Here is a 13,569-nt window from a genome sequence, read left to right as displayed (position 1 = left end):
AAAACATTAAAACTATTAATCCTATAAAAATACTTGGACATATCGTATGAAAGCTTTTCGAAAAAAGAAAAACCATCAAGATTATTACCCGGCTGTAGAATCGGTATTGTTTTAATTTAATTAGGTATATTACATCAATGTTTATTTCTGCTATTTCATTTTCAGCAAAAAGTTGATAAGAAACATTTTTAATACGATAAACTTAAGCTAAAAATAATAACACACAAAAATAATATTTTATAATATATATTATATTCGTGAATCTTTACATGGGTGTATTTTTAAATAATTCCTTTATTAACACACAACAATAATTATAACATACATTATACCAATACAGCTAATCGATTACAATTTCAGTTTTGTGAGCCAACAATTTGGAATGACAATGAAAACATCGAATGCAATTTAGCAAATCCAGTCGGATATTTAGACATCTGTGTATTAGAAAATAAGTATAAAAACAGTGTAAGGAACTACGCAAAATGCTAAACATATGCTACTAAAGCCCGTCACTACGATATGCCTTCCCACGCCCTAAGGCGCTCACACACACTGCTAGTTACATATACCTCTACATACGCCTTCCAGTACATAATATACTCACTAGACATGGGACACGCCTCCTCATATACATACATAACATATTATTTATTAAATTCCGTGCTTTTGAGCGCATTGACAGGATTTTTTACACGTATCCCGCAATTCAGATATTCAATTTCAATAATATTTACTCGATATTTTATATTTTCGAGTATTGATTTAAAATGTATCGTAGTTACGCGTTTCCCATGTCCTAAACAGCTATTAAACATCCTCTTTTAGTATTTAACACAATTTTATATCAAGTGACTTTGGGTCCACAGAATGCTCTTAATTGATTTCGTCAAATTGACTTTATAATCATTTTACGAATACATAGACCGATAATTTGATATTATATTAGAAATATAAAGTCAAGGTTATTGTAAAGGAAGCCTTTTTTAGAATAATTGCAGTATACTTATTGCAATTAATGAAACACAGCAGGAGCAAGGTAAGCCAGCTTTTACGAAGTCTAGAGACAAATTCCATCAAAATATGTTCATCAAAGAAGTTACTTATAGTACAATACAATGGTAGTTTCCGATATTATAATAGTCGTATTCATAAATTTGGCGTCATAAGTATTTTTTTCATAATATTTGTAAAGTTTTAATGTTCCGAAGAAGCGATGAACATACGAGTCACTGATTTAGATACATCATTATTGTAATAAAATTGTGTACGTATATAAGTTTATATTTCATCGAACAGACGTCGATACGATATATCTTAACTAATTTACCTAATAATTAGATTCTAAAAAAATAATGTGCTCATGTCTCAACAGAATTTGATATAAATTGTATTGTCTATGTCGTCTACAGATATAGATATAGTGCCGATACAATCATGGCGGACACTATGAATACTTTTTAAAAGATACTCGATAGTCGTAAGTACGTGACACGAGTGATGCGTTGAAACAAAAACAGTATGGAACTTACTTACTTCCTAAACGTAGTGATGAAATAAACACCTATAGTTATATATTAACATAGCATAGGAGGTAACAAGAATACAAACAGATTTATATGTAGGTAGATATAATACTATACAATTATTTATTTATACACTTTGGTAAACGTATTTACAAACACTTTAGGTAATAGATTATACCTGATTAGTCGAACTTTCATATTCAGGCCAAGGGGTATCGAAGCATACATGAAGTTATACACCGAAGATAACATTAACTTCAAGATTACGCCAAAGTATAACAACGAACATTGATCAATTAATCTACCGATAATGAAGTAACAACTCTAGTAAGTGTATCGCGATACATCCACACAGATATAATACGAAGCAAGGTAAAGGCGGAAAACATGCACCTACGTACGAAACGCAACCACCAAACTTATTACACCTCATAACAATTTAAATTTAACTAAACATTATTACAATATTTGCGCCTTCTGAACTTTTTTTGTAAATAAATATTATAATCTGTCTTTGGTCCAAATGGTAACATTACATTTCGGGATTGGTATAGTTTAGAAATCATAATCGCGCATAATATTCGGACATCACTATCATGAAGATTAATCCTTATTAAAATATCTCGTTGTAAATCTCGAATACTATAAATAATATCTAAATGACGTAACATAAATAAAAAAAATGTAACACATTTACTACTAAAATTCATATTTACGTAACGAATTTACGACACAAATTCATTAAAGATAAAATTTAACAGCTAAAGAAGTATCAGATCCCTACTCCAGCTCGCAATACGTAGATAGCTAACTAACACCTATAGATTTAATAATACTAATACATATTTTTATTGTTACACATGTTTTAACAATTATTTTTTTAATTTTGTTACTTAAATTAAAATTTATGCATGAAACTGTAACAAGTAACTAGAGATTACAATTTATAAAAACTCATAAATAGTTGGTTGAGATACTTTGCCAAGTATACTCGGGGTTCGCCAATTTTATAGTAGAACTCTTACTTAAAATTAATATGCGAAGAATATTTGCATAACGAACTTAGTTGCTTTTGAAAGAAACGACCCCGTTAAAAGAATTTTCTAGAACGTAAAGGAACGTAAAGTGAGAACATTCTCGGTATAGTCATTAACAGTTACAGTTGGTGGTGGAGTTGCCTTGGGGCTGCTCTGTGAGACGCTGGCCACGAGCCCCGCCCGCCAGCATGGCCGGTTCAGAATCCAGGCTCTCTGACATTTTATCGCAAATGATATCCACCAGTCGCTCGAACACGGCCTGGAAAAACAAATAAGTAACATTTATTACCATTACCATTTTTATTGTTTCATAAAAGTGTTTGTCATCCATAATTTAGTATCTAGGCATGATACATGAGGCTACAATAAAAGGTCAAAGCAACTTCGCTTTAATGTAATTAATGCGTGGGCTTAGGTCTTGTCTGTAGATACAGATATTGTCTCTTTGAGAAGAGAATACATTAATGTGTGACAAATAAGTTAGGTATTATTTATTTTCTATTTCACTTTATAAGTGTATTGTGTTAATTATTTTACCGTTTGCTTGACAAAAACTGTCCCAACAAAACTTGGTGCTTTTATGTTATTGTGTTACAAGAAGCAGTAAAAATATGTTTTATATGTATAGTAGTAGTTACCTTAACGTATATGTTCTCCTTGGCACTAGTCTCGTAGAACTCGACGCCCAGCTGTTCAGCGAGTTGCATGCCACGCTCAGTGCTGACCACACGTTCCTCCTCCATGTCGCACTTATTGCCCACGAGGATCACTTGCGCATTGTCCCACGAATACGTCTTAATCTGTGTCACCCTGTAAGTAAAGTAATACTTAATATTCTTTTGTTCATTGAAATAAACCGTTTCAAGGTCAAGGCTCAGTAGTTTCATAACTCCGACTCATATTCATGAGCATTGTGGGTTACGTCGTCGCGAAGCAAACTGGTTTATTTTATTACTAAAAATAAATTAGAGGCCCTACTCTACTGCTACACTGGACAGAAGAATGTAAAACCGAAAATTCTCGGATAATTTAATTGCCTTATTTTTGACTGGTTCGAACTAAAATAACAAGAAATTGTCTTGTCAAAAGTTGAATGCCCATGTCCTGTCGTAACATAATCCTAAGGAAATTGAGGAAAATCCGGCCGCCCGTCCTCGGTGGCAGGCGGCTATATATTTTTCCCTTTACGATCAAGTTTTTATTACGACGCCATTGAAAGTGTGAGTGAACTATTCCGATCGCTGTCTCCTTGTTGTTTGGAACAAGGACTTTCGGGACAAACAGTTGAAAGTTGAGTAAGGTACTGGTTATCCGCTTTTATGATCTTATTTCAATAGGATTTAGTATAACGATTGTTATGATAAATAGTTTGTCGTGTAGTGCGAATCCCGAAAGGATACAATGTGAATCATCAAATAGTGTTGGATTGAATTTCGTGAACATCACCTTAACACTCCCAAGGTCAATCGGACTCTTACTGACTAATAAAATAACCCTTTATTGTTCATCAATGTTTTTTGATCCTGAACCCCAGATAAATAGATGAATAGTCACAAAGCTCTGGATCAAAATCTTATGATCTTAGGACGCCATTTTCTTAGGTTATGTATTATGTCATTAACTTACCAATCTTGCACGCTGTTGAAGCTCTCTTCGTTGGTGATGTCGTACATTAGGATGAAGCCCATGGCGCCTCTGTAGTAAGCAGTGGTGATGGTGCGGTAGCGCTCCTGTCCAGCAGTGTCCTGCAAGAAATCGACACTTTTATAAATGAACAAACATTAAATGAATTATGTGTCTTGACCAAATTTATCTATAAACCCAGCCTTGATCTCCTACAATCACACTCTGGTGCTCAGACACAATTTTATTGAATAACGACACCTTTTTTGATGACGAGGAGAAACCTTCAAAAGGCGCCTAGCCTTTTGGGGATAAAAGACTAGGGAGTGTAGGATTTTTACCTCACTAAAACCCCGGTGGCCACCCTCTAACCCTGTAAAGAGCACCGAGACCTCTTAGTAAACCTGCTCCGGAGCCCCTGAACTGAATAACGATACCTACTGGACCTTTATCACTTTTATGAACGATACAATACATAAAGACACGAAGCGACGTGTGTAGGCGTATAGGTAACAGGTAGAGCATTAACAATATAAAATTCTGTAGCTTTTCGATATTATTATAATCGCTTTAATGCTTTACAACCTACACGCAGTGATTACTTCGCCCTATTTCTAAAGCAAACATAATAAACTCTTACAATTTGATTTCTACAGAAATACAAATCTAACTTTCTATGTAGGTGTAGATATACAATTAATTCGATTTGTTCATAATGTAGAGTGACGTCACAAGCCATTCGCGAGAGAAGAGAGTTCAGCGAACAAATCGTGTTATATTTTTATTCGGTTGCTAGAACCTCTTTCGTTTCTATAAAATTTCATTATGTTGGTACTCGCGTGAAATTTCATTATAGCCTTGTGTGAGAGCGGTTGAACTTTATCATACTTTAATAACTTCCTCGTCTGTCCAAAAAGTTGTTGTTTTTTCTCTAACATCTTCAAAGAATGTAGTCAACAAATTATAAAAAACATGTTTCCAAAATTTTCGACATTCCTTATAAAAAACACGAAATTACGTAAACGACAATTTCGAGTCGAGAGTCAACAACATTATGTATTTACGTCAAACGACTTATTTAGTCTGTGACCTACTAGCATCTGAAGTAAAACCCTGAGATTATTAAAAAGAACTTGTGAAAGACAGATTTAATATCTTCTTATTAACTAGGTACTGTGAAAAAGACCTTAAGACACCAAGAAGGAAAAGGCCACCTTTTTCATTACATCCTTCGCCTGTTGGATATTTCTCCGAGGTCATAAATAAGTATGCTACTGACACGTTTCAACCTTGTATCTTGTATCTTAGTAATCTCGAGCGAAAGGAAAAGTACAGACTAATTAAATACGATCCTTCCTAAGAGGTAGAGGTAAGAGGCAATTGAGGAAAACGGCTCAATGTGGCTTGATGGCGATAGGCCGATTACTTTAAACGTTATACGTATGTTGCTATATTTTTCCATATTTGTTAAAAAGGGTTCTCTTCAAAAAGCTCTTTTCTATTTTTACAAAATGTCCCTTAAATTGGGCCTTTACTTATGTTCACGTGTATCTAAACCTTTTACGATTTTCCATAACGTAACCGCAGCTTAATGTTAAAAGCCTATGACCACATTGTTATTGTAATATGGAGACAATTTAGTTGCCATTAGATGGTTAACCTAAATTAGTAGCGTTGAATAACTTTGATTTGTGTTACTTTGGGAAAACACATATTGGAAGGTTACTTATGAAGTTATTTCTATTCAATGAATCAAAAAGATATCCTAGACATAACACTCTAAATGCCGTACTCAGAGTCATATAATGGTTACTTAACTCAATCCATAGCAATTGTTTTCGGTACAAAATCGTTATTAAGGAATAGTTTAATCATTTAATCATTATATGTCTCTGAGTACAGCAGTAAGATGCTTGCTGTAAATAAACTTTACATACAAAGGTGACATTTTGATCACACATATGTGTCTATAGTACATAAAGACTGTAATATACATAGTTAAAAACTTGGAACTTGCAAAACTACACTTAAGGATTACGTATAGCTACTTTTGGCGGTTTTCCAAGAAAAATCGATATTGTATGCGGGTCCCCACTTGGGTAATATAATTAATTGGTAGTTACTCACCCATATCTGTAGTTTTACGCGTTTATCGTGACGGAACACTGTCTTCACCTTGAAGTCTATGCCGACGGTGGACACGAAGGCTGAAGTGAACGAGTCGTCCGCGTAACGGAACAAGAAGCTGGAAATATTTGAAACGTATGTTGTTATTTGGGAAAATGGTATTTATGGTTATTGGGTTAGAGATTATTTTAGTTTATTTAATGGATGTGTAATTAAAATACCAGCTGTGAAATACAAATACTTAAAGTTTTTAAGTTTTAGTTGTAACCTTGTCTTTTTATTAGACTTTATTTTAAAGTACAAGAAAATTAAGATAACTTAAATATTACTGTCAGACACACAATGATTGGTTTTAAAATGTAGTCGAAATGAAATTACATATTTGAATTAGGTAGATATTTTATATAAAATCTTGCTTTATATGTTTCAAGAATATTAAAAATCAAGTATTCAATCAGAGTACAAAAGCGTCATACTCTTTATGCCAGTTTTACTTTAAAAACACGAAAGTAATTACGAACTGATGTCGTAAAAGTGACCTAAAGTCTTTACAGTTCCGCCGTAATTTTAAAAGTTTCGCATCCGATAAGCACGACCCATATTTTCAAGAAATAGTCCGACGACATTTTTTAAATATAAAAGTACTGGGTAGTTAGCTAATAATATAATTAGGTGTTAATACGCACCATATAAACGGTATATTTGCATCGTTAAGGGAAGATTTGTCTTCAACTTATCTAACAACAGACAAATACTTTTTGCTCATGTTAAAATACTCAAATGATGTTAGAATGTTTAAAATCCTCATATTTCCCTTTTCCATCTACCATTCCTAAAAGAACCTTTTTCTAATTTATCATCCAAAAACGTCCTCAGCTAATAAAGCATCATATAGGTATGTATATTCAGTATCACATTATAACGTATAAATTAATAGGTAAGTATAAGTATCTCTTGTAGGCAACGGTGTAACAATGGACGTAGGATGAGGGATATCAAAAGAATCCGTACGACCCTTGAAATGATACAATGTACCTTTATATAACAGCTACATTGTTAGGCGACGGGTATTTTTAGAGGAGACCGTTTTAAATTAAAACGTCAAAACCAACGAGCTCAAAAATAGAAACCTAATTGAGCTTATGTAAATTTTTCATTAAAATTTTTGCTAAAGTGACTTTTATTGTCTAATGAGTTAGGCACATATTTATGTAACATTTAATTTTCAATTGTTATATTAAGGGTGTTATATTATAGAGGGCAAATGAATTACTATGCTGGGTACATTTCAATCGGGAGCTGCGGCCTAACTAGTGTGCTTACCGGGACTCCGACTCGAAAAACAGTTGTACGAACGGGGTGGTTTTTAGTCAATTAGAGTCTGACACTCCCTCTCGCCTCGCTCAAAGCGGGAAAAATCATTGGATGATTTTCACCCCTCAAATAAAAAAGGGTACATTTCCAGCCTTTGCATGCGTTAAGAACTTCGCATATTGAAATATTTCATAGCTTTTTATCCGACTAATCAGACACTTCTTTACTGTTGAAGAGCAAAACATAAAAGTGTTCCTTAAATGTTCTAACCATGTTGCCTCTGACGTCATTTTATAAGTGTTGAATTAGATATCATAGTCGTTATCGATGTAATTTTTGACATTGAATCTGTATTGGCGTTTATAATTGGCCCGCTGAGTTCTTCTCTTTTTAATCATGATTATTACTTTGTCTAGACTTTTTTCGTTGTAACAAAACTATAATAACAATCTTGTTTTTGAGTAAAATGTACTCTAATAGGTTCTGTTTCTAGAACTTTATGTCCACAAATATTATATATTTATACTAAAGTTTGTAGTTGCTTTACTAACGTACTGTTCATGATTAGATTACCAAATAAATTGTTTAAAAAATTGTGCTACAGAATAAAATAATGAGATGGAACGTTAATAGACCTAAACATGTAAAGAAAAACATTCTTAATGCTAAAACATGAGGCTCGTAAAGAAAAACGGTGAGACTAGAGTTAAATAAATTATATTTACCTCGTTTTTCCTACGGAACTGTTTCCTATGATGAGCAGCTTGAACATGTAATCGAAGTTCTGATCCGCCGCGTCCTTCTGCCATTTTGCATCTCCAGTCATCTGCCGTACAAAACATTTCATTTTAATTTAACTGCAACATGTTTACACTAAACTACAAATTCTACGTAAATGTCGATAATACATCATCCTCGTCTTCTACATTATTATTCGAATTTTCATGAATAGTCTCCATTACAAAACTGTTAAAATTGTCTATCGTCACCACTAACACAGCCACATCGCTTTAATGCACTAACAAATATATCGCAAATGCAAAACACGATATGTTTCCCATACGTAGTATTGATTAGCAAAACTCGACTTTGCTACAATAGGTACCAACATACAACTAAGCCCACATTAGCTTAACATCATTGAGTCATCGAAAAGTCTTATCAGTAATTTCCATGAAATGCGAAATCAAACTTAATTTCGTTTACAATACCGTTTATTTTACTTTGGCGCCTGTCATTAAATTATTCAAAGCCGGGAAACAAAAATGACTTTTAGATAATGCCACCGTATCGGCACATCCTACCGATAGGGCAATTTTAGTGTGTCCTAGACAGAGTCAAGTTGTGTGACAGATAAGCGCAATTTAGAGTTAGTTATCAGCCAATCATTGACATACAAGTATGGCGTAATTGGCCTAGTTAACTTATTTTCTAACGTCAACTTGAATTTTCTAAATACTCGACTCTATGATTCGAAATTCCCGCTCTAATTGGCTGACTAGACCAATTAGTGCAGAAAGAAACCAGGACGAACTGGAATGAGCCACAAACAAAAAACCACGAGTAAAATGCACTGGAAAATCCGACAGAAAATAGACAGCACTTGATTATATAAAGCCCATTCTCAAGCTATGCTGCGAATAAGATCTTTTAGAGCATTCGTACAAAGAGAGATCTATAATTCAAGCATTTTCTCCTTGGTTTCGTCGTTCAACATGGTGTGAAGCAGTAATATTCAAATAAGTATACGTTTTATTCAAGACTGGGTTGGCGTCACTGCCTGGGATGATTTCATCTACGTCTATTAACTGGATGTTATGACATCAATAAGATAACGCGTGGGTGGTCCTTTGTACGCCCTTCAATTAAAGCCACTGTGTGGTGACTTGTTTAGACACAACATGGAACTAAATTCGCAGTAAGACATTTTATTTATGCCTGTTTGGTAGTTAAAAAGTTATAAGACCACTATAAAACACAAAGATCCAAGTTTATTACTCGTATGTACCCAGATTAAAGATAACAGTTATGAGAAAGTTATATAATAGCAATATGCAAAATCCCATAAAGTGTATTATCATAGCTAGGTCACCTAGTTTCTCAGATACACGAAGAACTCTCAAGGAAGGGAAGCGCGAGTAAAACGTAGTCAATAACAAATATCTCGAATAATCTAGAACAAATTTCCTCGAACGTACATACTTCAACGAGATAAATCAGATTCTCTGAAAGTTTGTAGCAACTGAGTGAAGGTATCAGTACCAGGGTAGGTATGCAGGCAGCCATATTTTATTCAGAACTTTTACTTCGTGGTGGAACAGCATAAATTCATGATGTGCTAATACCGTTTGTAGGTACTTATGGCAGTAAAGTGTCGCATGTATTTTATATGGCGGCCAGTGGGCATTTAGTGACATGTAGGTACGTACAGCTATCGAGTTGCTCCCAGCCAAGGATAAGCCCCACAGCTCTGCCAGTGGGCGAGAATTGTAAAAGCGATTAGGGGATTTCACCTATGACGTCATCTGAATGGATTTTATTGACTAATCCTTATCCATAGTATATGTTGAGTAAGAGTTACTAAAAAGTTTTTAGTGTAATTCATCAGTGTTGTCCTCGTCAGATCTGTTTAGCAAACAACTACTACTTATACCTTGTCACGTTATGGCCAAAGTTTAAATTATTATTTGAAATGTTTTGTTGTGTTAGTCACAATTTGATATTTAGTTTATCGAATAAATAAATCACAGTAAGTACTTGTGTAAAAACAATATTAAATATGAAACTTGAAAGGTCGACATATCAAAACTTATAAATCTACATCTACATTAATAAATATTTGGAGTGTCTGTTTGTATCGTTGAAATATGGACTTTTACTACATAACATATGAATGTATGTAATACTTATACGATAGGTACACGAAAAAAAATTTTTTTTTGCTATCTTCGTCTGTCTATCTGTTTGTTTATTCTGGCTAATTACTGAAAAGGCCGGACCGGTTTTGATAGGAATTTTAGTGGCAGGTCGCTGATGTACTAAAGAGTAACTTAGGTTACTATTATTCTAGAATAACAAAAATTATAAACAGTAATAAGAACCCAAATTCTGTGGAAGTCATTATTATACGCGGGCGAAGTCACGGATATTACAAGTTTTGATAATAATATGTATAAATTATTGACTTCTTTTTTGTAATAAATGTTTTATTTTGTTCATTCAAACACAAATTTCAATCTAAGAGTTTAGTGAAGTTTTATACCAATATTAGATTTATTGATTGATAGATTGATCATGAATTTAAGAGTAAGTCTAGTGGGAATACTGTTAATATACTTCTTTTTTTATTTATAAAAAAGAAATAGTCAAATTGAATTTACCTCTATCAAAAAGGTGCGGGGAATACAAAGGCTAAAATTGGATGGAAAATAATATTCTTACCGCACATTGGAATCCTTTCATATGGTTCTAATTTCTTTTTATTACTACTGGGTTACTATGAGAAACAAGGTGTATAAAATCTGTAGGCTGCGTGACGTCACCGTGTCTGTACACGCTGCTCATGATGAAGGGTCCCTCTGTGACTCGAAACTAGTAGAGCTTAGAGATTAAACCGTGATTTTTGGTTAGTATAAAATCAGAGTCTTCTGTTTGGTATCTATGACCGTTCATGACACCAGATTCTTATTCCTCCAACACAAGTAAGAAGGCAATTAGGTACCTACTTTCTTAAGCTTTGTCATAAGTCCCACATAATAAGGGACGGATGTCAAAATATTAATAATAAAATTTGTCTTTCGATAAAATTCTTGGCTCAAGTGGGAGCTTTATGTAAATTTTCCACAACTAGGTTCGCCTACTCATAGTTACCGATCTTATAATATTACTTTGTTCAAGGAACCACGCCTATAAATAACTTAATGACCCATTTCTCTTAGTAACCACGTACTGTTGGGAAGCTCGGGGGTATCATGTTTTTATTCTCAGGAAAGTACAATTTAATATCTCTCTTAATTTGTTACATATTGTATCATTTTGTGATACTTTTGTGGGTGTAACTGGTTCATTGTTTGTTTTTACCATGTTGTTGAAATACAATTATTGTTTAGTATCAAAAGTTATAAGGAACTTAAAATTCACAATGGGTATGCAGTACCCATGTGTAGAGTGCAACACCCACTTTTCATCAGTTCATGTTATAAGACACCTTTGGGTCAATATGTCGTCATACACGGGATACAACTCCACCAAACTCCGTCCGTGCTCTGCCCGCTTCGAATCGAACTTGAGACCTTACAGTCAGTGGTGGCGTTTGGCACCAATCAACTAACTAGTTATCTAGATTGACTGATTAGTGATTAAAAAAACAGTAACATATTTATTATTATCGTTCAATTAAAACATCCAATGAAATGAGCAATTAATTAATCGTAATTTTAAGTTAATGGATTGATAAAACAGGTTTTATTTTTGTTATTTTACAAAATAATAGTCATGAATGAGTAGGTAACAATAGTTATCATAACAGTTAAGCGAATAAAATAATAAAACTAATCCCGATTTATTTGCGTGATGTGAATTACAGAGCATAAATTATACTACAGATTAAAAATTATTGACTTCACTCAGTACTAACGGCGAGTAGTTTTATGGATGTAAACGCCTACGTGTTTGTTTGCCCGAGGGAGCTCCCTAGGGATTATTTCTTTACGTTGAACATCAATCTTCTGTCATGTAGTTACCTTGTTCATGTATTATTCATGATACTTATTGAATGTATGCTTAAATTATGTTTATTTATATTAAAACCACCTTTGGAACAACGTTTGTGAAGATAATGCTAACTGAAACCGTTTATAAACCCAATGTCCTTTGGCGGTCTGCGCTAGTTCTAATATGCAATAGCAGCAATCAATAAAATACATAGAAACCAATGACAATGGTAAAGATTGCTGGCTGATAACAGTAAAAAGCATAACAAATATCGATACGCACCTTTTATCAGTCTTCGTATATCAACCCGAGTAAGGGACGTCAGGGGCGCCTATCACTATTATTTTTATCAGTCGCACGGCACCAAGCTACTTCACGGGGGACACGGCTGCAACTGTCTCCCTTCACATTCACAACAGCGGGGGCAAAGTATACCTCTATCGATTTTTCCTTCCTATTTTCCAGACTATGCAACACTCGATTGTCTTTCTAAAACAATATGAACAAACACCCTCAAGCACGGTACCACCAGGTTTGTCGATTCGAAACATACAAAATCGATAATTTGGTAATGTTATTTCGTAACTCACTGTTTTAATCGGTGACACTATCGTGAACAGAACGTGTACTCCTCCTTCTGTCTCATAAACTGTGCGTTTAGAAGTCCTTTTGCAATACAATTGTTTAAAAAAGTAACCCCTTGTTAGGGAAGTGCTGTGTTTCACGCTCACAGCTGTTACGAGCTCCCTCCTCTATTGAAATGGGAATGGGATGGAAAGCCAAGATGGCGGAGAGGTGCGCGCGCACGCTGCCCGCGCAGCCTGTCAAAACTCTACACACAAACAAATCTGTCTTTATTGCTAGCAATCTGAAATATGAATCACAATTTAATGTACTTATATAATGCCAAGCGTTTGTGATTATCCTGATGAGATAAAAAACTTTTCACCCCCTTGTTTTGAATTTTGATTGAATTTTGTAGATGTCGAGATTTTCCTCGTGAATAAATCAAGGCGCGCGGAGGAGGTAGCGCTCTAGAATGTTGCTTGTATCGGTTACAAATACATGCACAAACGTTGTCGGTACTTTACATAAGCACAAAGCTGTCCACACGATGTTCCCGAGCTATTTTCGGATCACAAGCCTCCCAGCCGTGACAGTTATTCGATTTATCTCCACTTTTCTCATACGTTTGTGTAGAAGACGGGTACAAGGGTGTTGTTTAACCA

The 13,569-nt window shown here is 34.3% G+C and overlaps 1 protein-coding gene across 2 annotated transcripts; it reads right to left on the bottom strand.

Annotated features, from left to right (window-relative positions):
• Positions 1 to 230: 230 nt before the first annotated feature.
• Positions 231 to 13,121, bottom strand: LOC118281857 (ras-related protein Rab-3). Of its 2 annotated transcripts, XM_035602635.2 has the most exons (7): positions 12,931 to 13,121; positions 12,623 to 12,829; positions 8,353 to 8,453; positions 6,314 to 6,431; positions 4,190 to 4,308; positions 3,202 to 3,373; positions 231 to 2,822 (listed from the first exon to the last, which is right to left on the bottom strand). In XM_035602635.2, exons 3-7 carry the CDS (start codon positions 8,451 to 8,453, stop codon positions 2,676 to 2,678), a joined length of 657 nt encoding a protein of 218 aa, XP_035458528.1. In that variant the 5' UTR covers positions 12,623 to 12,829; positions 12,931 to 13,121; the 3' UTR covers positions 231 to 2,675. The 2 variants fall into 2 exon arrangements, with proteins under 2 accessions (XP_035458528.1, XP_035458521.1); XM_035602628.2 differs by lacking the exons at positions 12,623 to 12,829; positions 12,931 to 13,121 and adding an exon at positions 8,536 to 8,698.
• Positions 13,122 to 13,569: the final 448 nt, after the last annotated feature.

The sequence above is a fragment of the Spodoptera frugiperda genome, chromosome 20, assembly GCF_023101765.2.
Source record: "Spodoptera frugiperda isolate SF20-4 chromosome 20, AGI-APGP_CSIRO_Sfru_2.0, whole genome shotgun sequence".
In the NCBI taxonomy this organism is placed as follows: Eukaryota; Metazoa; Arthropoda; class Insecta; order Lepidoptera; family Noctuidae; genus Spodoptera; species Spodoptera frugiperda.
The sequence above is the reverse complement of the archived record's forward strand: the minus strand, read 5'-3'. Positions and strand labels throughout refer to the sequence as shown.